Source organism: Bufo bufo, chromosome 4, assembly GCF_905171765.1.
Source record: "Bufo bufo chromosome 4, aBufBuf1.1, whole genome shotgun sequence".
NCBI classification, from domain to species: Eukaryota; Metazoa; Chordata; class Amphibia; order Anura; family Bufonidae; genus Bufo; species Bufo bufo.
In genome coordinates this window covers 48,889,134-48,915,417 of record NC_053392.1, presented here as the reverse complement: position 1 = coordinate 48,915,417, position 26,284 = coordinate 48,889,134, and the positions used below count along the sequence as shown (strand labels likewise).

General features: G+C 43.8%; 1 protein-coding gene across 6 annotated transcripts in view; it reads right to left on the bottom strand.

Annotated features, from left to right (window-relative positions):
* Positions 1-26,284, bottom strand: part of PKHD1 (PKHD1 ciliary IPT domain containing fibrocystin/polyductin) — a 625,550-nt gene that overhangs the window by 178,814 nt on the left and 420,452 nt on the right. For all 6 annotated transcript variants that reach the window (XM_040427208.1, XM_040427210.1, XM_040427212.1 and 3 more), the window contains one exon: positions 1,601-1,714. In XM_040427208.1, the coding sequence (XP_040283142.1) occupies positions 1,601-1,714 (114 nt within the window). The remainder of the gene's footprint in view (positions 1-1,600; positions 1,715-26,284) is intronic.

The following is a 26,284-nucleotide window of genomic DNA, read 5'->3' as shown; positions in this document are numbered from 1 at the left end:
GCAAAAGTACAGAAATATTCTTAATGAAAACTTGATTAAGAGTGCTCTGGACCTCAGACTGGGCTGAAGGTCCACCTTTCCACAAGACAATGAGCACATAGCTAAGATAACACAGGAGTGGCTTAGGGACAACTTTGTGAATGTCCTTGAGTGTCCCAGCCAGAACACTGACTTGAACCCAATCGGACATCTCTGAAGAGACCTGGAAATAGTTGTCCGCTGATGGTCGGCATAGACCTGACAGAGCTTGAGAGGATTTGCAGAGAAGAATGGCAGAAAAAACCCAAATCCAGGTCTGCAAACCTTGTGGCATCATACCCAAGAAGACTGGAGGCTGTAATCACTGCCAAAGTTGCTTCAACTACCTTATTGAGCACCCATGGGGCATCCTCAAATGAAAGGTGGAAGAGAGCAAGGTCTCTAACATCCACCAGCATCGTGATATCTTCACGAAGGAATGGAAGAGGATTCCAGTGGCAACCTGTGAAGCTCTAGTGGACTCCATACCCAAGAGAGTTAAGGCAGTGCTGGAAAATAATGGTGGCCATATAAAATATTGACACTTTGGGCACAATTTGGCCATTTTCACTTAGGGGTGTACTCACTTTTGTTGCCAGCTGTCTAGACATTAATGGCTGTGTGTTGAGTTATTTTGAGGGCACACCAAATTTACACTGTTATACAAGCTGTGCACTGACTACTTTACATTGTATCAATGTGCCATATCTTCAATATTGTCTCATGAAAAGATACAGTAAAATATTTACAAAAATGTGAGGGGTGGACTCAATTTGTGAGATACTATAAGTCCTGAAAAAAGGGTATGAATACTTATGTTAATGCAATGTTTTAGTTTTTCCTTTTCAATAAATTAGCAAAGATTTTGAACATTCTGTCTTTACTTGGCCATAATGGGGTATTGAGTGCAGATTGATGGGGAAACCTTTGAATCGTTTTGTTTTTTTAGCACAAGGCTGCACCGTGACAAAATATAAAACAAGTAAAAGGGTCTAAAGACTTTCCAAATGCACTTTACCTGTATGAATTGCAATTTATTATTAAGCCCTGAAAGTCTGGATCCTCTTATTGGCATTTACTAACCTCTTGACCCAATGTCCCGTGTCAACGAAGCCAGGTCCTCTATATAGTCAATGCGATTAACATACTGACGTGTACCTTTCTAGGACTTATGTATGTCCCTTTAAGCAAACATGTGCAAGTGATAATATGCTCTTATTTGCATATCCGCTGTGTAGGAAATCAAGCACCGGGGCAACGTAGAGCAGTTTAAAATAGAGTAAGTGCTTAAGGGCTATTTTCAGCCAATCTCCCATTTGCTTCCTAATGCAATAATTATGCAAATGACACAACTACAGTCAGGCAAACACTAGCTACAATATAAAAAAAATTAAATAAAACATGAGCATAGGTTTTCAAATATGCTTCATCCTGTCATAAAAAAAGAAAGCCGAGCCCATGCAGATAGTTTATAATATACTCCCAAGTCATCAGGCTAGCAGTAATTTGGGCTTTGAGTGCTACCGTATTGGCTTTGTCAAGCAGACTGTCTATTAGGAGTGAATTTTTTGTTTTCTATTACCAATGACTCCAGGGGACACGTGTAGACCAGTGAGACGATCGCAGTGGACCCCTGTAGATGTACGTAGCAAAATCTGGATTTTCCGCTCCCTTTGTAGAGGCTGTTGAGATGTCCCTGTGGAACAAGCAGAATATAGAGACTAGAATATTTTTGAAATTCAAAAAAAATACTCTGGGCCTTGTTCTTTTTAAAACCTTTTTTTATAGCATCAACATATTTTGTAGTGTTGTTTAAGGACCCATACAACATGACCTTGGAAAGTATTTACCAATTTATTGCACCATTTTTCCTAAAAACAAAAATAAAAAAAACTACCTACCTACAGACGAAAATGTTGTACGGGTTCCTTGACATACAGCCAAAAAATCTAAAGAGTTTTTGAGGAGTTTTGCCCATATAGTATGGTTTAGCATTCAATGGCTGCATGTCTATCTTTTTTATGCTTACAGTAAAGTATATCTCCCTTGTAATGTCACTTCCTCTGTAGAAATGTATGTGAAAAAAAGCACTGGTAAAAAAAAAACATGCACACAATGCACATGCTTTTTTTTTTTTTAAGTTGAAATTAAAACATCGGAGGTCTATGGGAGAAAATAAAAATAGGGATTGAGGGTAAAACATCAGACTTGAAAAAAAAAAGGGTCACTGGCTCAAAAATAAAAAAACACATGCAAGGGTAAAAAAAATGCCACTACAAAAAAAAATAAAAAAAATTAGAAAATGCCTGTTTACTATAAATCCATATATTACGTATGTGTATATATATATATCTATATATCTATATATATATCTATATATATATATATATATTATACCACATGGGTAAATACTTTCTTAACTTTTTTTCATTATATATATATATATATATATTTCCACATCCTAATGTACATTTCAATGATAGTGGGACTGTGGGCCCAGGAGATTTGCCCCCAAGTCGACCTTTAAACAGCCCCTTTAAACCCACCTAGACCCCACAATCAAGGAGAATCCCTTTAAACATTGGTTGCTGCCTCAGAAGAACCAAAGCAATAGTCAAGTTTTAAGTTAAGCAATGAACAGAGTAAAAAATAATAAAACTATGGTATTTTTTTTTATGCTTTCCGCCATTTTGAAAAATTCATATATAATGTACAAATGTATGTACCCTGCCAATAACCTGCAACTCATTCCATTCCAAAAAAAAGCCTCACATAGGGAATAGCCTATTTTAACCCTAAAGGAGTTTCCAGCACTTCAAAAAAAATATATTAATTTGCACCCCAGCCCCAGCCAATGGTGCCTGTCTAGAAAACCTGAAGTACTGCATCACCTGCTCACCACTGCTCCGTTCTGGCTCCCTGCCTCTCTTCACTTGTTTTCTGGTTCCTGCCTTGTAAATTTCGAGATGGATGGGGTCACCTGCCCTGCTCAAGCCAACAACTGGCCTCGGGCTTTGTTGTGTCCCAAAGCAGGGATGTGCCGCTTGAGAACATGACACCACTGGGTCCAGTTATTGGCTGCAGCGGCGAACGTGATCCTATCCAACTGAGGACTGGAAGACCAGTGAAGAGAGGCAGGGAGCCAGAACGGAGCGGCAGGGAGCAAGTGAGTATGAATTGTTTCCACAGGTACAGCAGTTAAAATTAAGAAAGGTAAAAAAAAAAAAAAGCTTGACAACCGCTTTAGGAATGCATTTTTTTCTGTTTTTGCTGGGGTTTTTTATTGATCCATTCCAAAAGTCATAGCTTTTGCATTATTTTTGGTCAACATAGCAAGAGGGTTAATTTTTGTAGGATGAGTTTTTCTATGGCACCACTTGGGGTTACCTACTATATAACTGAGCTTTTATCAATTCTTTATGGTGGAGATGGAAACAACCGGCAACTCCACTATTCTATTTTTAAAAAAAAATTATGTTGTGTCTATCCCTATGCAGCATAAATAAAATGTTACCTTTACTCTGTGAGTTAGGCCTCTTTCACACTTGCGTTGTTGGGATCCGGCATGCACTTCCGTTGCCGGAGGTGCCCGCCGGATCCGGAAAAACGCAAGTGTACTGAAAGCATTTGAAGACGGAACCGTCTTCCAAATGCTTTCAGTGTTACTATGGCACCCAGGACGCTATTAAAGTCCTGGTTGCCATAGTAGGAGCGGGGAGCGGGGGAGCGGTATACTTACAGTCCGTGCGGCTCCCCGGGCGCTCCAGAATGACGTCAGAGCGCCCCATGCGCATGGATGACGTGATCCATGTGATCACGTGATCCATGCGCTTGGGGCGCCCTGACGTCACTCTGGAGCGCCCGGGGAGCCGCACGGACGGTAAGTATGCTGCTCCCCTGCTCCCCGCTACACTTACCATGGCTGTCAGGACTTTAGCGTCCCGGTAGCCATGGTAACCATTCAGAAAAAGCTAAACGTCGGGTCCGGCAATGCGCCGAAACGACGTTTAGCTTAAGGCCGGATCCGGATCAATGCCTTTCAATGGGCATTGATCCCGGATCCGGCCTTGCGGCAAGTCTTCAGGATTTTTGGCCGGAGCAAAAAGCGCAGCATGCTGCGGTATTTTCTCCGGCCAAAAAACGTTCCGTACCGGAACTGAAGACATCCTGATGCATCCTGAACGGATTACTCTCCATTCAGAATGCATTAGGATAATCCTGATCAGTATTCTTCCGGCATAGAGTCCCGACGACGGAACTCTATGCCGGAAGACAATAACGCAAGTGTGAAAGAGCCCTTAGTAGAATTACAGAGATTTATATAGTTTTTTTTAATACTTTGTACAATATACTTTAGAAGAAACAAAACTAATTTTGAGTCACCATATTCTGTAACCCATTCCCTTTTTCCATCGATAGAGCTGTGTAAGGTTTCAGTTTTTTTTTTTAGGGACAAGTAGTTAATTGCGCCATGTACTTATGGGGTACATTTAGATAGTTTTATGTTTTACTACTTTTGCACAAAAAAATAACTTTTGTTTTTGTTTCGCCATATTCTAGGATCCATAATTTTTTTTTTTCCATCAATGAAGCTGAGTGGGAGCTTGTTTTTTTACAGGACAAGCTGTAGTTTTTACTGGTACCATTTTGATGTACAGCACATTACTTTTTGACCACTTCTTATTTGTTTTTTGGTGACTCTGGATAAAAAAAATAGCAGTTCCATATTTTTCTGTTTTATGGCATTTACAGACCAGTACAGAAGACATGAGTTGATTCTTCGGGTCAGTACAATTACGGTATATAGCTTTTTTTAGGGTTTACTACTGCACAATAGAAACACTTGAGACAATTTGTGTAACTGCATACCAGTAACATTTTTGTTTTTCTACAGCTGTGTAAGGCTTGATTTTTTAAGGAGTAAGGACTCATGCACACGGCCGTAGTTTTGGTCCACATATGATCCGCATTATTTGCAGATCAGATGCAGACCCATTTAGTTCAATGGGGCCACAAAAGATGCAGACATCCGTAAGGCCTCTTTCAGACGGGCATCCCGGATTTGCTCCGGATGCCTCCCAGGCAATTGCGTTGGTCGTTCAGTTTTTTCAGCGCGAGTGCAATGCATTTTGCACACGCGTGATAAAAAACTGAATGTGGTACCCAGACCCGAATCCGGACTTCTTCAATGAAGTTCAGGTTTGGGTTCGGTGTTGTGTAGATGTTATTATTTTCCCTTATAACATGGTTATAAAGGAAAATAGTAGCATACTTAAAACAGAATGATTAGTAAAATGTTGCTTGATGGGTTAAAAAAAATTAAAAATTAACTCACCTCATCTACTTGATCGCGCAGCCGGCATCGTCTTCTTTCTTCTTCTTTGAGGACCTGCAAAAGGACCTTAGATGACCTAATCGTGCTCACCACGTGGTGAGCGTGGTGACGTCAGCGCAGGTCCTGCTGAATGAAGATAGAAGATCCTTCTATCTTCATTCAGCAGGACCTGCGCTGACGTCACCGCGCTCACCACGTGGTGAGCACGATTAGGTCATCAAAGGTCCTTTTGCAGGTCCTCAAAGAAGAAGAAAGCAGACGATGCCGGCTGCGCGATCAAGTAGATGAGGTGAGATCATTTTTTTTATTTTTTAACCCATCAAGCAACATTTTAGTAATCATTCTGTATTAAGTATGCTACTATTTTCCTTTATAACCATGTTATAACGGAAAATAATACAGTAAATTGACTTTTATCAATTTACTAACATCATCTCTTGCTTGCGGATGCTTGCGATTTTCACTCAGCCCCATTCATTTCCTGCATTGCGTGAAAAATGCAGAATATAGAACATGCTGCGATTTTCACGTAACGCACAAGTGATGCGTGAAAATCACTGCTCATCTGAACAGCCCCATTGAAGTGAATGGGTCCGGATTCAGTGCGGGTGCAATGCGTTCATCTCACGCATTGCACCCGCGCGGAATTCTTGCCCATTTTGCGGACAAGGATAGGACATTTCTGTAGAAAAAAAAAAGCTGCAGGCTCTTGGCCAGTATACGTATTTTGCGGTTTCCTGATTTGCGGACCACGGAAACGGTCGTGTGCAGGAGTCCTATGCCATAGTTAGTATTAGTACCATTTTGTGGTACATACAACTTTTCAATCACTTTTTATTTTGTTTTCCTGGAGTCATGATCAATACAAACTGTAATTTTGACATTGGTTTTTCTTTCTTATTTTTTTTTATGAAGTTTACCATGTGGATTAAATATGATAACTTTATACTTTGGGTACAAAAGTGGCAATCTTAATTTTCTCAATCTCAAGCCTCTAATATAACCTCTTTTTTTTAAATAAAAAATAAAATAAATATTTAAAATTTTTTTACACTTAAAGGGGTTGTCTCACTTCAGCAGGTGGCATTTAGTGATGAGCGGCAGGGGCAATATTCGAATTTGCGATATTTCGCGAATATTTGCGAATTCATGATCTCCAGGCATTATATTCGCGAATTCTCGAAGTGCCGATATTCGCGATTAAAATTCGCAATTCGAATATTCGTGATCAACATTAGTGGCATTTATACTGTAGAGAAAGTTACTACAAGGCACTTACTAATCTATTGTTATTATTCATATTGCTTCCTTTGAGGGCAAGACAAATTTTTTCATCACATTATACACTGCTTGTTTCCATGGTTACAGACCATCCTGCAATCCATCAGTGGTGGTCGTGCTTGCAAACTATTGAAAAAAGCAACGGCCTCTCTGATGGCCGGGACTGTGGGAGGAAATACGTAACGAAAAAAGATGAAGTCCAGCTCACAGTGTCTCTGTCTTCTACAGATCAGGACGCTGATGTTATTTTTTTAATTTAGTTTTTCCTTCTTCGTCTTCCAGGAGCCACAATTTGTTTTTTAATTTTCTGCCCACATAGCCGCCTAAGGGCTTGTTTTTCGCAGGATAAAGTTGTATCTTTCAATGGCACTGTTTATTTTACTATAGCTTGCATTTAAAAATGAGGAACGAATTCTTTGTGGGGGTGAAATTGAAAAAAAAAGGCAATTCCTCCTAGGTGTTTTGGGGTTTTCTTTATAGGATGTTCACTGTGCACTAGAAATGATATGCCTGCCTTATTCTGCAGGTCAGTACGATAACTGCGATACAATATTTATATAGGTTTTATTTTGTTTATCTACTTTAAAAAAATAAAAAACCTTTGAAAATAAAATAAAAAAGTATTTCAAACATGTTTTTCTTGACAGCTATAACTTTTTTATATTTATACACAGTTGTATAAGAGTTTGTTCTTCGATGGGCGAACAGTAGTTTTTATTGGTACCATTTTGGGGTTCGCATGACCTTTCGTATCACTTGTAGTCCATTTTTTGGGGAGAATAATGGAATCCATTGCATGATTCACTGTGCAGGAAAAATATTTTCTATAGTTATAGCATTTTGGGACACAACAATACGCATTATATTTATTTTTATATGTAAACTGGGGAAAGGGGGTGATTGGAATTAATTTTTTTATATTTTTTTAAACTTTCTCTATTTTTTTTTTAAGTCCCCCTAAGGGACTTGAACATGCGATCAACTGACTGCTTCTCCCATAGACTGCAATGATTTAGCATTGCAGTCTATGGGAGATTCACTATGTTCCTATAGAGTCCTGCCACAGGCAAGCCTCTATAGGAACATCGTTGTGGTAAGCCTGGTACTTCTACCAGGCTCGAGGGCTACCACAGCAACCAAGAGAGCCATTTAGGCCCTGGGAATAAAGCACTCCCAGGGAAAGCCACCTTAGAAACGTGGTCACAACTGACCACATAATCAAAGGGGGCTAAATGACCAAGATCAGTATCATCGCTGATCCAAATTATTGAGGCTGGGTGCTGTCTGTACTTCAGATCACACCACGATGTAACTGTACATCAGAGTACATATAAGGGTTAAATCAGCTCTACGGGCAATTCGTTTCCCAACCACTTTAAAACTGGAATCAGTGGTGTAGAAATCAAAACTATGGCAAAATGTCATTTAACATACATATTTTTTCACTAGATACCACTGTATGCAAAAGAAGAGAGTCTACTGTGCTATTACATACTGGGTTCCAGATGGACATTCTCTTGGCCTACTCCAGGAGTTTTTCTAGAGTACACAATGTACATACATCACAAATGGGAAGGCTGGGTTCACATCACACTTTTCCCATCCATTTAAAGGGAACCTGTCATCACCTTTATGCTACCCATACTAAAGGCAGAATAAAGTAGAGGCAGGTTAGTTGATTTCAGCGATCTGTCATTTATAAGTTAAAAGTAAAACATCACAATCATTGCAGACTGGGCCTGGAAAAGAGTCACGGCCACCTGAGAAGAGTCCTGATTATTCATGAATTTTTGCTCTCCCCGCCCATCTGCTGATGACTGACAGTCTTCTACCAAGTTTTCTCCCTTTTTCTGTAGGAAAGAACTGCCAATCATCAGCAGGTGGTCGGGGAGAGCAGGAGATTATAATAACCAGGACTCTTCTCAGGTAGATCTGACTCTTTTCAAGGCCTGGGCTGCAATGATTATGATGCTGGTTCTCGGCAACCACTTACTACTGTATTAGCTCACGAGTGACACACCGCTGAAATCAGCATTTCTGTCACTATTTTATGCTGCCCTCAGTGAGATCAGCATAAAGTTGATGACAGGTTCCCTTTAACGTATGAAGAAAACGTATACGTTAAATGGATGCCTCAGATTAATGGCATACAGTGGCATCCGTTCACCATAGAGTTCCATTGCAACTTTTTTTTACTGGACTTTGCAGGATAGAAGAACATGGTGTGCTGAATTTTTGTATACTTTTTTTTTTTGTAACGTATACATCAAACAGAGGCATAAAATGTGATGTCAACCTACCCGAACACTGCCTAAATTACACAATACACAATGGATTACAGAAAGTAAATTACTACTTACAGATGTGCAAACGATCAAATCAGATCTGATCACAGTTGATCAAAATGGTTTGAAAGGGTTTACATTTTGGATTTTTTTTAATGGTATTTTTGCAAAAAAAAAATTATAATAATTGACCAGTCTATAATGTCTATCCATGTTTGACTTCTCTTTTATTAATAATTAATTAATAAAATAATATAATATAATTAAATACTGTACGTCATGGTGAGAACTAACCTCATGCACCATGTCAAAGGTTATGACGAAAGGATGGCGCTGGCACAGGGGCAGTGTATTATAGAGCCAACGTCCTGCTGCAATGGCTGGGATCAAAGGGGACTCTGATCCTGGCCTTTTAACACACTAAATGCTGAGGTCCAGGGATACCTAACCTGTGGCCCACCAGCTGTTGAAAAAACTGTCACTCCCAACGTGCCCTTATAGCTGCAGGCTGGCCGGACATGCTGGGAGTTGTAGTTTTGCAACAGCTGAAGGGTCGCAGGTTGGCCATCCCTGCTGTGGTCAATAGACATCTAAAGAGTGACATAAAAGGAGTTTAACAGAAGAAGAAGAGATAGGGAACAGCATATTTATACAACTACAATTTATTAAATAAAATGAACATAATTTTTTTTTGAATTAGTGAAAAATAATATATTTAAAATAATATTGAAATAAAACATATTTATAAAATAGAATTCTAATTTTAAAAAAATTAAACAATATAAAAAAAAAAAAAAGCCATGGCGTATTACTATTATAAATTAATATAACTAGAAGAAAGCAAATATACGAGCACATTTATATTAGCCAATAAATCTCTGTAAAAATTTAGACACACTTTTAGAAATCATCCCACTTACATTATGTCATCACTCCGGGGCTAAAAACCGCAGGACGAAAAAATAAACATCCCATGCAACAGAAGAATGCAGGGTTGAAATATGGCGTCTGCTTAAATAAATGAATGTTGAAATCTGTACTTAAGCCCCTAACTTGTCAAATCTATATTAATACAGTAGCCTTCTGTCTACAATGGGAAACAAAAAGAAAAACGAGAAGCAATGGTAGCGGGTGGAGGGGGGGTTGTCGGCGGTGGACTCTTTGTAATAATTTCCGTAGCAAATAAAAATGACTAATTATTGTTTCACAGAGTACATAAGAAGGATGGAGAGCAGATCATATATCTGGTATGTTTTCTAATTCACTCAACTAATAACTTTGGGTTGCAATTCGCCAGTCCTGACAGTAAAAATGATTATGACTTCCTTAATCTCAATGATGTTAGTTTATAGTTTTATTAACATTACCATGTTCCAAACAGATATTGCGGCGGCTGAGAGAGCGAGAGAAGTAGGACAGCGCTTGCCCCGAGGGGATTTATTTAAAGTCCAGCACAAGACTTTCGCATTCCTTTGGTTAAGGATTAAATCAATTAAACAAACAGATGTGGAAATAAATATATTGGGGGAAAAAAATCTATTTTAACAAAAAAAATAGGGGGGGGGGGAATGTGAGATTTAATATATACAAAAATATTTTCATAATAAAAAAAATGGAAAGAGTAAAGCATTCAGCGGGTGTGAAAAACCTGCTGATATCAAGACATCTCGGAGCTGTTACTGACATCTAAATAAGGTGAAAAGAGATATTTTCCTTACGGTTTCAAAAGGGGAGAAACAGATATGTTTCTTGTTAGGAAGAAAAACAAATTTGAGGTTTAGCGTGGCAATGAAATTTGTAGAGTGTGAGGGAAATAAGGATCAGGTTGTAGGTGCAGACATGTTCTGTTCTTTGGCAAAGAGATGAGCGAATCGATTCCGAATGAACCTGATTGGTACCAAATTTCTCAAAAACTTCGAATTCCAGTGAACCCAAATGTTGTGGGATTTGTTTTGGGCAAATTTGGGTTCATTAGAATCTGCTATGCTTATTTGCATAGTTTGGGGTTTTGGGAAAAAATAATTCAAATTAGCTTTCGTGACAAAAGGGATAAGAAAGGTAATTGTTTCTGATGCCGATTGCTGTGCTTGCATCTCCACCAGATTGCCAATACCCTGAAACTGAGCTGTAGTACGGTGACCAAGACCATACAGCGGTTTAACAAGACAGGTTCAACTCAGAACAGACCTCACCATGGTCGACCAAAGTAGTTGAGTGCACATGGTCAGGGTCATATCCAGAGGTTGTCTTTTCAAAATAGACGTACAAATGCTGCCAGCATTGCTGTAGAGGTTAAAAGGGTGGGGGTGGGGGTATGGGGGGGTCAGCCTGTCAGACCATACACCACGCACTGCATCAAATTGGTCTGCATGGCTGTCATCCCAGAAGGAAGCCTCTTCTATAGAGGATACTCAAGAAAGCCCGCAGTTTGCTTACTGGAACTATGTCCTGTGGTCTGATGAGATCAAGATAAACTTATTTGGTTCAGATGGTGTCAAGCGTGTGTGGCGGCAACCAGGTGAGGAGTACAAAGACAAGTGTGTCCTGCCTACAGTTAAGCTTGGTGGTGGGAGTTTCATGGTTTGGGGCTGCCGGCTGTGGGGAGCTACAGTTCATTGAGGAAACCATGAATGCTAACATGTACTGTGACATACTAAAGCAGAGCATGATCCCCTCCCTTCAGACACTGGGCCACAGAGCAGTATTCCAACATGATAACAACCCCAAACACACCTCCAAGTCGACCACTGCTTTGCTATAGAAACTGAGGGTACAGGTGTTGAACTGGCCAAGCATGTATCACAATGTAGGGTAAGGGGAGGTACATAGAATGACCACAGAAGGAAAATGACCAGAAACTAGGCCTCATGGCTAGGGAAAGGGAAACGGTCACCACCTAGGAGACCCTAAACCTACCCCTGACTCCTGTCAGTATGAATAGACCCTGAAGGTGGGAATATTCACACACTGGAAACTTAGTCCCTAGTAACCCTGAATATCCCTAGGAGTAGTGACAGGGTCTGAGACCACTGGTTCCTTCCCAGATGAACAAACCAGAGTCTCCCTGAGGCCTAGTAAACAACAAGCAAATGGGAACAACAAAATACAAAGGGAAGTACACTTATCTTCAATAGAAATTGGATGAGCAGGAACTCAGATGAGGACCACACACCAGCTCTTCCAACTCCAGGCAGATAATATCAACCGCATGGTATGATGTGTGACTCCAGACTAAATAGAGGAGCAGTAATGACCACAAGCTACACCTGAGACAAGAGGTGTGGTCATTACCAACAACAACACTAACAAGTGAAAACATATAGGCTGTGAGATAAACTAACGTGCAGCCAGTCTTTCAGATCTTCTAACCTCTGTCACATGACAGCATGTCTCCAGACCTAAACCCTATTGAGCATCTGTGGGGCATTCTCAAACAGAAGGTGGAGGAGCGCAAGGTCTCTAACATCCACCAGTCCTGTGATGTCATCATGAAGAAGTGGAAGAGGATTCCAGTAGCAACCTGTGAAGCTCTAGTGAACTCCATGCCCAATAGAATTAAGGCAGTGCTGGAAAGTAATGGTGGCTATATAAAATATTGACACTTTGGGCATAATTTGGTTATTTCCCCCTAGGGGTGTACTCACTTTTGTTGCCAGTGGCTTAGACTTTAATGGCTAATGGCTTATTATGGCTTGTTATACAAGCTGTACGCTGAGGGTGGTACTCATTTTTTTGAGATACTGTATATATATATATATGAATCTGAAGTTTTCTTGATTTGTTTTGGATGAATCGTGGAAAAAAAGGCGGCCATCGTCATATTACTGTGGAGATTGGAGGTGAAAACCACAAGAGAGGAAGAAGATAGAGGATCACAGGACACAGAGAAAATGGGAAGAGGGCTTACCCTGATAGGCTCATAGTTTGACAGGTAGCCTGGATAAGCCAATTAGGGGCAGAATTGAGGAAGGTTCTTTGCTGAGAACGTCATAAAACTGCATTCTATGTTCAGCTTATGACCTAGAAGCATGTGGCTGACAAAAAGCTATTACAGACCAAAGCCGCTAATGTAGTGTGATAGGAAATAGAGATGAGCGAATTGAGGCTGAAGAAGTGGAATTCGATTCGAATTTCAGGAATTATTAGATTCTCACCAAATCTCCTCACGCTTCGTGGTAACGAATTAAATTTTTTCCTAAAATGGCTGCTGCACATGTGAGGACATGGAGCAAGGAACTCTGGGAACGAGGGATCACCCACAATGCCATGCATGCAGCCAATCAGCAGCCAGCCAGCCCTGTGATGTTACAGCCCTATAAATAACCTCAGCCATCTTGGATTCAGCCATTTTCCAGTGTACCTTTTGCAGGGAGAGATGTCAGCAGGCGCTAGGGACAGTGGTAGAAAAGACTTGAAAACTTATATTTTGCTCAATAGAAGTTCAGGGAAAGAGCATTAGAAGTGTAAGGAAAGGATAGGGAGGAATTATTATCCCAAGTGTACATCTATACACATGACAGCTGCTCATATATAGAGATATAGCAGAGCTTAGTGTGCTGGGACAGCTGTCATATAGAGATAAAGCAGTGCTGGGTGTGTTGGGGCAGCTGTCATGTGTATAGATGTACACTTAGACAGCTATAACAGTAGAAGTCTCATATTTTTTCAAACAGTTGCAATGCAGCCTTTATGGCTGTGAGGGTAAATGCTTTGCCACTGATACATTGGAGGTTGTGGGTTTGAATCCCAGACACATCAGGAGACTTTAGGAGACAGTAAGATTAGATCACATTAGCGAGGGGGCCTGGTCAGCCGCTGCTGCTGTGAAGTATGTCAGACAAAGAAGTGCCAGGCCCTGTACAGGGAAGGGGCACAGGCCTAAATGTTTCTGGCGCAGGCACAGGTCGCAGCAGAGTAAGGGGGCGTGGCAGCATGGGTCACAGCGAGATGCTTGAGCTCCCGGTGTCCTCTAGCGGTCGTGTCTTGACTAGCAACCTAGCGGTTCTTCAGTGGTTGACTTGGTCATCCACTTCGTCCCAAGTGACATCAGACACCCCAGCCAAGAGTCAGTAGGTTCCTCTTATACGATGCTTAGTTGGCATGGCCTGGGAGCAGGCCCTGTGCCCTCACCTGTCCTCAACCTGCCTCTGTCATTTTCAGTTCCCTCAGCGCGAGAAGTATTATATGCCGAAGGCTCGGCTCCACTATTCAGCGAGGACAAGCTACTAGAGGACAGTCTGCAGCTACTGGCAAGCCAAAATGTGGAGGAGACATCCGCCGCTTCCCCCGGTGGGCGGGCAAGTAGTGATGAGGAGAGTGGCGTGGGAGCTGGTGTTGTGAACGGTCAGGCTCCTGCCATCTATACACATGACAGCTGCTCATATATAGAGATATAGCAGAGCTGTGTGTGCTGGGACAGCTGTCATATAGAGATAAAGCAGTGCTGGGTGTGTTGGGGCAGCTGTCATGTGTATAGATGTACACTTAGACAGCTATAACAGTAGAAGTCTCATATTTTTTCAAACAGTTGCAATGCAGCCTTTATGGCTGTGAGGGTAAATGCTTTGCCACTGATACATTGGAGGTTGTGGGTTCGAATCCCAGACAGGAGACTTTAGGAGACAGTAAGATTAGATCACATTAGCGAGGGGGCCTGGTCAGCCGCTGCTGCTGTGAAGGGGCCCTGAACATTAAGGCAAGAATTGATATTTAACTAACTTGTAAATAAACTGTCACGCACGCTGCCGGGGCGCCGGGCCCCCTTGGCAGCCCGGGCCCCGAAGCAGCTGCTTCCCCGGTAGTTACGCCACTGGTAAATATGGTTCCTGCCCAGCCAAACCAGCAACTTGGGCAGGTGACGCCGCTTCCGCCTCGGCGTTCTCATGCCGTTGGTCCTGCGACAATGTCCACCTATGCCTCCTCATCCTCCACCTTGTCCTCAGCCTCCACTGCAGGGACAATTCACAGTGCCCCACCAGCAGGGCACTGCGGTGTCACGCTGTTCTGCACCTAGTTTGCCTGGGCAAACTGAGTCACACAGGGGAGGAACTGCTCCGTGTCCTTCATCAAGAAATCAAATCCTGGCTTTCTCCATGACAACTGAAAATCATAACCATGGCGACCGACAACGTGAAGAACATGGTGTTGGTGCTGAATCAAGGAGGGCTGAGCCATGCGCCCTGCATGGCACACGTGTTCAATCTGGTTGTCAAGCATTTCCTGAACTCTTCCACCCATCTTCAAGACATCCTAAAAATTGCCAGGAAACTTTGCATGCACTTCAGCCACTCGTACACCGCCAAGCACACCCTCCTTGAGCTACAGCGGCAGAACGGCATCTCCCAACATAGGCTGATTTGTGACGTTTCCACCCGTTGGAATTTCACCCTCCATATGTTGGACCGACTGTACGAACAGAGAAAGGTGATAAATGATTTCTTGATGATACAGGTGGACAGAGGTACTACCCTGTGTAACTTGATGTTAGCCAGTGGCAGCTCATGCATGACACCTGCCGTTTGCTCGTGCCCTTTGAGGAGGCCACTTTATTTGTCAGTCGCCAGGACTACGGGATGAACAATGTCATTTCACTGATTCATATCCTGGAAAAGATGCTGGTAAATCTGGCTGGTCAGGAGACTGGAGACGTGGCGACTACATCTCATGGCCACATGAGCCCTGTGGGGGCTGAACTGGTGGAGGAGGAGGAGGACATTGGAGCACAAGCAATGTGTAGCAAAATGGATGTTTTTTCTACACAGGTGACAGGAGAGGAGGAGCAGGAGCAGCGGGAGGAGCAAATACATGTGAAAAAAAGACATGCAAATATTCCATTCACGTGTCATCTCTGTTTTGGATCTACTACTGTTTTTTTTGGGCATTAGCGATACTGATGGATTACTGACCAAATTCTGACCGAGTGAAGGCGGATGCTTAACAGACAGGATCCGTTTTTTGGGGGGTTATTGTTCTGACAATCAGAGGAAGGGCAAAATAATCAGTGACATCAACACAAACTTACTGCTGACACCCTCTCCACTCTGTCGGGGGGCTCTACTTGTGTAAGAGTTTAATAGAACAGGTTCTGTAGACATCTATGTGGAATCAGCTGACAGTGTAAAAGAAGTGCGCTTTTTCATGCTATAGGATCTTGGGCCTCTGCACGGTTATTTATACCTGACGCTAACATCGACCTGTAAGGCTGAGTTCACACTTGAGTTATTTGGTCAGTTTTGGCTCCGTAACTGCCCAAATAAGTGAAGTGTGCAGTGATTCTAAGAGCGACGCCTGTCATCTGCATGTCATACTGACTCACAGTATTGTTTCACTACCAAAGCAGACTCACTATGTGTGTTACTGCAAGGCACAGTGTTCTACACCACTATACCATCTCTCTGCAGCCAGGAAATATCTGTTTTTTAATGCATCCAGTGCACTTTTTCCGTAGACACTGCTAACAGTGACATTACCTGTGGCACCTGTCCTGTATAACGTTTCCTAATCACAAATACCTTTGTACATTTTTTTGAGCATACACTTCCAAATCCTATGCTACTGTGCGTCTGACATACTTTCAAGCATATATCACTTTTAAAATGAAAAAGGCGAGCAGTAAGGGACAGGGAAGTGGCCGTGATGCTGATGGTGCACGCAGAGACCGCGGCCCTGGGCGCGGAGAAACTGTGCCAGCTGCCAGAGCGCAAAAAATAATAATCATCCACGATACCTAGCTTCATGTCTCAGTTTGCAGGGTGGCGCAGGACACCACTCTTGAAGTCAGACCAGTGCAACCAGGTGGTCACTTGGATTGAAGCAGATGATGCTTCCAGTCGGTTAAGCACCACCCTGTCTTCCACCAAGTCCAGTCTCAATAGCCAGGAGTCTGGTCAACACAATCCTCACCCTGATCCTCTTTTCTCACACCATGTACAGTCTGGCCAAACAAGTGATCCCACACTCAGATATTCCGAGGACCTCTTTTCATCGCCATTACTTGATTTGGCCCTCTCGCCAAGCACGCTTGAAGAGGGACATGAGATCTTGCTCCCTGATTCCCAACCTCTTGAACATCCACAGTCACAAAACATGATGGTGGGGAACGGCAATTAGTGTTTAATCAGGTGGATGATGATGAGACACAGTTACCAATGAGTCAACTGCAATTAATGTCTCAAGAGGTTCATTTAGAGGATGAGACACAGTTGTCAATCACTGAGGTTGTGGTTAGGTCAACAAATCAGGAGGATGATCAGAGTGAGGAAGTGGAAGAGGAGGTGGTGGACAATGAGGTCACTGACCCAACCTGGGAAGGTACAAAGCCGAGTGAGGACAGAAGTACAGAGGGGAGGGATCTGCAGCAACGCAACAGGCTGGAAGAGGCTGTGGGGTGGCAAAAGGGAGAAGGCGGGCCACACCATACAGGCCCGTAACTGTTCCACAGAGCACCCCCTTGCGGAAATCTCCCTTGCCAAGGGGTAGATGTTCCACAGCATGGCGCTTTTTTGAGGAAAGTGCGGACGACAAAAGAATAGTAGTTTGCAACCTGTGCCATACGAAAATGAGCCGGGGCGTGAACACTAGCAACCTCACCACCACCAGCATGATCCGCCACATGGCATCCAAGCACCATAATAAGTGGGACGAATGCCTGGATCCACAATCTGTGTCTGCGGTTCACACCACTGCCTCCTCTTCCCCTATGTTACGTGCTGTCCAATTCCCCGTTGAAGGCGCAGGCCCTGATGCCTCCCGCCCTGAACCTGGACCTTCACAAGTACAATCAGAGACCACATCCACTTCCATGTCCCAGCGCAGCATCCAAATGTCCTTACCACAGGCCTTTGAACACAAGCGAAAATACCCAGCCACCCACCCACCCACAGGCCATAGCACTAAATGTGCAGCTTTCCAAATTACTGGCCATGGAAATGTTGCCATTTAGGCTTGTGGACACTGAGGCCCTCCGCAGCCTGATGTCGGAGGCCGTCCCGCGCTACGCAGTCCCCAGCCGCCACTATTTTGCACGGTGTGCCATGCCCGCCTAACACTAACATGTGTACCGTAACATCACACGTGCCCTGACCAACGCAGTTACTGGGAAGGTCCACTTAACCACGGACACATGGACAAATGTGTTCAGCTAGGGATGCTACATTTCCCTGACGGCACACTGGGTGAATGTTGTTGAGGCGGGGAGCGAGTCGTACCCTGGGATGGCACAGGTGCTAGCGACGCCAAGGATTGTGGGCCCTACGTCGATCAGGGTTTACGCCAGCACCTACGTCAGTGGCTCCAAACCCCACTTCTCCTCCTTTGCCTCCTCCTCCACTTTCACCTCTGATTTATCCGCATACAGCACCGGTCAGTCATCAGTCAGTAGCTGGAAGCAGTGTAGCACTGCAGTGGGAAGTGGCAACAGGCTGTGCTGAAGCTGATATGCTTAGGGGACAAACAGCACACCGCCGCAGAGCTGTGGCAGGGGATAAGAGACCAGACTAAGCTGTGGCTCTCGCCACTCAACCTAGAACCAGGCATGTTTGTGTCTGATAATGGCCGTAACTTGGTGGCGCCTTTGGAGCTCAGCAAGCTCAGACACATCCCATGCCTAGCCCATGTGTTCAACCTTGTGGTTCAGCGGTTTCTCAAAACCTACCCCAATTTGCCTGAGCTACTGGTGAAGGTGCGTTGTGTGTGTGCAAATTTCCGCAAGTCATCTACAGCTTCAGCCGGTCTGTCAACGCTGCAGCAGCGCTTGAAATTGCCAGATCACCGGCTGTTGTGCGATGTGAGCATGCGCTGGAACTTCACGTTCCACATATTGGCCAGGCTTTGTGAGCAGCAGAGGGCAGTAGTGGAATACCAGCTGAAACATGGTCGTTGCCTTTACAGTCAGCTTCTCCTATTCACAAGTGAGGAGTGGGCATGGATGTCTGAGCTCTGTGAGGTTTAAAGAAACTTTGAGGAATCAACACAGATGGTGAGTGACGATAACGCTATTATCAGCGTAACCATCCTACTTCTGTATCTACGCAAACGCTCGATGCTCACAATTAAGGACAACGCTTTGCATGTGGAAGATGTGGAAATGGTGGAAGAAAGTACACAGGGTGATAGCCAGACCACGCTCAGTTTGTCTTCTCAGCGCGAATTGGAAGATGAAGAGGAGGAGGAGCAGGAGACGGTTGCCTCCGCTACAGAGGGTAGTACCCATGGAAGTTTAATTCCACTTAATTCCATCTGTTCAGCGTGGGTGGGCAGAAGAGGAGAAAGAGGATGAGGAGATTGAGAGTAATCCTCCTGATGACAACAGCGAAGTCTTGCCTGTTGGTACTCAGGCACACATGGCTGACTTCATGTTAGGCTGCCTTTCCCGCGACCCTTGCGTTATACGCATTTTAGACAACACGGATTACTGGTTGTTCACCCTTCTCGACCCCCGCTACAAAGAGAGCTTCTCATCTCTCATTCCTCTGGTGGAGAGGAAGAGCAAAACAGTGCATTACCAGAAGGTCCTTGTTGAAAAATTGCTCCAAAAATTTCCATCTGACGACGCTGGCGGCAGAGTCCGTAGTTCCTTTGCCAACCGAGGAGGGGAGACAAGGGGAACACACAGCAGTTCCAACAGAGGCAGGGCAACACTCTCTAAAGCCTGGGACAGTTTGATAGCACCCCGCCAGCACCCTCACCTGATGCGCAGCCTAGTGTCACAAGGAGGGAAAAATTTGGTTAGATGGTGAAGGAGTACATAGCAGACCGTGTCAGCGTCCTCAATGATCCCTCATGCCTTACAAATACTGGGTGTCCAAGCTGGACACGTGGCACGAACTGGCGCTCTACGCCTGGAGGTGCTGGCCTGCCCTGCTGCCAGCGTTTTGTCTGAGCGGGTATTTAGTGCTGCTGGTGGCATTATAACAGATAGGCGTATCCGCCTGTCAACTGAAAATGCCGACAGGTTGACGCTTATAAAAATGAACAAGGCCTGGATTGACCATGACTTCCTGACTCCACCAAAGGAAAACTGATGAACATAAAGGCACTTTAAATGTGTTGTTTGTAATGTACTGAATATACTGTATTCCCATGCACCCCTTCCACCACAAACAAGGGTATATGGTTGAATCTTCCTTTTCTCATCCTCCTTCTCCTCTTCCATCATATCAACACATGCTTATTCGTTGCATATAATGCCCTCACATATATGCCCTTTCGCATATAATGTTTTACAGAGTAAGCTCAGCTGCAGGCCCTCGCATATAATGTTTTAGAGGGTCAGCTCACCAGCAGGCCCTCGCATATAATGTTTTACAGGGTCAGCTCACCAGCATGCCCGCGTTATATAATTTTTTAGAGAGTCAGCTCACCTGCATGCCCTCGCATATAATGTTTTACAGGGTCAGCTCACCAGCAGGCCTTCACCTACAATCTTTTACAGGGTCAGCTCACCTGAAGGCCCTCGCATGTAATGTTTAAGAGGGTCAGCTCACCAGCAGTCCTGCACCTAAAATCTTTTACAGGGTAAGCTCACTAGCAGGCCCGCACCTAAAATCTTTAACAGGGTCATCTCACCAGCAGGCCGGCACCTAAAATATTTTACAGGGTCAGCTCACCAGCAGGCCTGCACCTAAAATCTTTTACAGGGTCAGCTCACCTGGAGGCCCTCGCATATAATGTTTTAGAGGGTCAGCTTACCTACAGGCCCTCACATACAACCTTTTAGAGGGTCATTTCCCCAGCAGGCCCGCACCTAAAATATTTTACAGGGTCAGCTCATCGGCAGGCTTTCACCTACAATCTTTTACAGGGTCAGCTCACCAGCAGGGGCTCGCATATAATTTTTTACAGGGTCAGCTCACCAGCAGGCCCTCGCATATAATTTTTGACAGGGTCAGCTCACCAGCAGGCCTTCACCTACAATCTTTTACAGGGTCAGCTCACCTGCAGGCCTGCACCTAAAATCTTTTACAGGGTCAGATCACCAGCAGGCCCTCATCTAATTATACCTAATTACTGCCCTGCGCGCATACTGCCTTGCTTGGATGTGGTAGCCGTAGCTGTTTCTCAGGCTCTCTCTCCGGAATCAAACCCTGATTCCCCATTACCCGTAATCACCTTGGTAGGCGCTGACAATAACATCGAAAGTTGATAGGCCAGACATCCGAATGGATCGTCGCCGTCACGGGGACGTGCGATCGGCTCCAGGTTATCTAGAGTCACCAAAGCAGCAGCAGGCCCTCACCCATAATGTTTTAGATGGTCAGATCAGCAGGCCCTTGCTCAAAATGTTTTTTAGGGTCACCAGCAGGCCATCAATCATAATTTTTCAAGGCTATGTATGATGCCCTTATTTATGTGTAATAAAGGGTGTATTGGAGTGCCGGTTCCTTGTAATTTTTGGCAGCCCTTTCACTTAGTGCATAGGCTTTATGAGTGTAGGAGTCCCACTACCTGAACAATTGTACCACAATATGAATGAGGCCCTCTTTTATGTGATGTACAGGTTGTATCGGAGTGCCTCTTCCTTGTAATTTTTTGCAGCACTTGCACTTTATATACAATTGAATATACTGGAAAGACTGTTTCCGAACAATTTTTCCTGTAAAATTGATTTTTTTTGGGGGGGTTTGGTGCGTATTATTGTCAGTCTGTAAAAGTGGCGTACAACTCGGACAACATCGTTCCCAGCAGCAACCTGGGAGTCCAAGATGCATCCAGACATCCTCCCCATGCTGTTCCCGAACCATTGCGGTGGTGTTTCCATCAATTTTTCACCTTTTCCTATGAACCAGGCACCCTCCCCTCTTCAGACATCCTCCCCTCTTTAGAGCAGGAGGTGCCTGGTTTAATGCTCGGGTTCTCCCATTGACTTCTATTATACTTGGGTGCTCGGTAGAACACCTGAGCATCCCGATGTGTTCGGCCCGAGCACCTGAGCACTATGGTGCTCGATCAACACGAGTGTACTTGTCATCATCATCAGCTGCTTCTTCTCCTGCCGAGACTCCTCTTCTTAGATTAGATACATCTTTACTGATTATTACTAGTATGTTAATTTATGATATATAGGTATAGCAGTCTATCTGCAGTCACACATTTTTGTCTTATTATTCTTATCAGCATACCAGCTTATGTTCTGTCTACAAGCATACATTCTTGTTTTACTATATTTTCACCTGGATTAGCAAGGGAATATCCTGATCTCACTTTTAGCTTCCACCCAACACCTTACTCCCCTATCATTAGTGGATCATGTTTGCACCTGTTTGAGTGCTGTATTTTTTTAAACACAAAAGAGATTCATTTGTTTTATGTCATGAATAAGGACTGAGTACACGTACCGTATTTTTTGTTTTCGAAGACGCACTTTTTTCCCCTCCAAAGTGGGGGGAAAAGTCACTGCGTCTTATAAAACAAAGGGGACGCAAATTAGGTGGCGCAGGAGCTCTCACTAACAGCTCCTGAGTCTGCCATTAAACTGTTGGGCGGGCTGGCGGCTTCACTGAAGGCTTCTGCCTCCAGCCCACGCTTCCTTACCAAGACCGCACCACGGGCGGGCTGGCGGCTCCACTTACTGTGCTCCACTGCCGCCAACCTGCACATTCATCTTACCAAGGAGCTCCTGAGGCCACCGTTGAGCGGGCTGGCGGCTTCACTTACTGCACTCTGCTGCCGCCAGCCCGCGCTTAAATAGTTCAGCTCCTTCCTATCTCCTGCCGTACCAGTTCTGCTACTGCTGGGTATGGCGGTTTTGTAGATCTAGTCCCTGGGTGAGTCGAGCTCAGGGGCTATAAATGTGTGTCATATATGACTATAACCCCCCTCATCCATAGGTATCCACCCATACACTGCAGTACATGGGTGGATCCCTATGGATGAGGGGGGTTAAAGTCATATTTAATATAAACACATGCCAATTACAGAACAGTCCCTGGACAGTGTTTATATTAAATATGGCTATAACTCCCCTCATCCTTGAGAATACACCAATGTATAGTGCCTAAAGTACATCAGTGTATTCTTTAGGATGATGGGGGTTATAATCACATAACAGTGTCATCCACAGATCCCTCATAACAGTGTCATTCACAGTTAACCAATAACAGTGTCATCCACAGATCCCCCATAACAGTGTGTCATCCACAGATCCCCCATAACAATGTGTCATCCACAGATCCCCCATACCAATGTGTCATCCACAGATCCCTTATAACAGTGTGTCATCCACAGATCCCTTATAACAGTGCTTCATCCATTGATCCCCATAATAGTGTCAGCAACAGATCCCTCATAACAATGTCATCCATAGATCCCCATAATAGTGTCATCCACAGATCCCTCATAACAGTGTGTCATTCACAGATTACCCATAACAGTGTCATCCACAGTTCCCCCATAAGTGTCATCCACAGATCCCCATAACAGTGTGTTATCTACAGATCCCCTATAACAGTGTCAATCACAGATCCCCCATAACAGTGTCAATCACAGATCCCCATAACAGTGTCATCCACAGATCCCCCATAACAGTGTCATCCACAGATCCCCCATAACAGTGCATCATCCACAGATCCCGCATAATAGTGTGTCATTCACAGATCCCCTATAACAGTATGTCATCCACAGTTCCCCTATAACATTGTGTCATCCACAGATCCCCCATAATAGTGTGTCATCCACAGATCCCCCATAACAGTGTGTCATCGATAGATCCTCCATAACAGCGTGTCATCGACAGATCCTCCATAACAGTGTGTCATCGACAGATCCTCCATAACAGTGTGTCATCCACAGATCCCCCATAACAGTGTGTCATCCACACGTTCCCCATAACAGTGTGTCATCCACAGATCCCCCATAACAGTGTGTCATCCACACGTTCCCCATAACAGTGTCATCCACAGATCCCCCATAATAGTGTGTCATCCACAGATCCCCCATAACAGTGTGTCATCCACAGTTCCCCTATAACATTGTGTCATCCACAGATCCCCCATAACAGTGTGATCCACAGATCCCCCGTAATAGTGTGTCATCCACAGATCCCCCATAACAGTGTGATCCACAGATCCCCCATAATAGTGTGTCATCCACAGATCCCACATAACAGTGTCATCCACAGATCCCCCATAACAGTGTGATCCACAGATCCCCCATAATAGTGTGTCATCCACAGATCCCCCATAACAGTGTCATCCACAGATCCCTCATAACAGTGTCATCCACAGATCACCCATATCAGTGTCATCCACAGATCCCCCATAACAGTTTCATCCACTGATATTCTCAGCTAGTGTCCCCATGACTATGAAGGACACAATGTTGACAGTTCTTTTATTACTGTATTTTGTTGTAGAAAACTACTGTACTGTAGTCTCCTGCTGCATCCAAATTTAGAAAGATGTCAAAGCAGAAAAGGCTTTCATAGAAGATCCCTTTTAAACTGGAGGTAATAAAATACACCAAAGAACATGGAAACAGGGCAGCTGAGAGACATTTCGGGCCGCCTCAAACTAAAAAAAAGATACGAAAGTGGAGGATTTATTGTGATATAGAACTTTGTGGCACTCCGCCAATGTTTGCTTGGAGTCGGGTTCCCACCCCACGTATAACAATGAAGAGAACTCCAGCAGTTATGATGCAAAAAGGTGAATCTTTTATTAAAGTGCTGCCTTTACATACAGTGACGTTTCGGCACTATAATCCGGATGGGACCTGTGTGTACTGTATTTTCTTATATTTCTGACTGTTTGAATCATGAGTTGCTTGTATATTGAGACACTGTTTTCTTACTACCTTTCATCACAGTTTGATAAAGGCCATATCTGGCCGAAACGTCACTGTATGTAAAGGCCGCACTTTAATAAAAGATTCATCTTTTTGCATAACTGCTGGAGTTATTTTTCTTGTTATGAAAGTGGAGGAAACAAGGGGATTAGCTGCAAAAAGCAGATAAAAGCAAACACACTTTTCGTGGGTATACTGCAAAATGGCCGCAGATTGACGTGGAAACGAAAGAGTGGATCACATGTCACAGGAACAACGGCTTCTCAGTATCTACAAAAATGTTCATATATGAAGCCAAGCGTCTAGCTGCAGAGAAAGGCATTGAGGAGTTCACTGGATCCCCATCATGGTGCTACAGATTCATGAGGAGATGTGGCCTTACTATACGCACCAAAACTAGAATTGCGCAAAAAATGCCAAAAGAATATGAGTCCAAGATTCTTTCTTTTCACAAATATGTGCTGGATGCAAGAAAGAAATATCGGTATGTCCTAAAAAGTCCCATTAACCTTTGATGTTCCATCGAACAGGACCGCTGATGTGAGCGGCGCAAAAATTGTAACGGTGAAGACTTCAGGACACGAGAAAACCCATTACACAGTTGTGTTGTCCTGCTGTGCAGATGGCACCAAACTGCCACCGATGCTGATTTTCAAGAGAAAAACATTCCAAAAGAGGCAATTCCAGGAGGCGTAATTGTGCATGTACACTACAAAGGGTGGATGGATAAAAATGGAATGAGAATATGGGTCGACAAAGTGTGGTCCAAACGTCCTGGAGGGCTTCTGAAGAAACCAGCCCTACTTGTGTTTGACCAGTTTAGGGCACATAATAGTGAACCCACAAAAAATAGATTCAAGGACGTGAACACTCATCTAGCGGTGATTCCTGGGGGGCTACCTGCCAGCTGCAACCTCTGGATGTTTCAATCAACAAGCCATTTAAAGTGTAACTGTCATGTTTTCATCAAAAAATCTATTTTAGCACATGTTACTGCGGCAGCATTATGCATAAAGAAATATTTAGTTTCTTCCCGTACCACTGTTTTCCTTGAGTTTTTCCCTTAGTTACGGCTGTTTAAACATTTACAATATGAGGACCTTCTCAAGATGGCAATAGTGGAATAAATGGATGGCTGCTGGGAATCACGATGTTACACACAGTGGATGCATGCAAAGGCCCACTATCACCCGAATCTGTGAGTGGGTGAAGTCATCATGGCAGCCCGTGAAGGATGAAACAGTTCTAAAATCCTTCAAAAAATGTGGCATCAGTAATGCCTTGGACGGTTCTGAGGATGGAGTCCTGTATGAAGACACCAGTAATACCACTGATAGTGAGCCACTGAGCTTGAACTCGGACAGTGGTGAGGAGTTTTTGGGGTTTTTAGATGACCAGAGGTGTACTGTTCTAAATCTTTCCTCATCTGTTACCGTTAATTACAGTAATAATGGTTTTTAATATATATATATTTTAGCCCACCTTTTATTTCAAATAACTTTTTTCACCTTTTTACTTCCCTGAAAACTGTCTTATCATCAGGTGCGTCTTATGAAGCAAAAAATACGGTAGATCTCACCTTCTT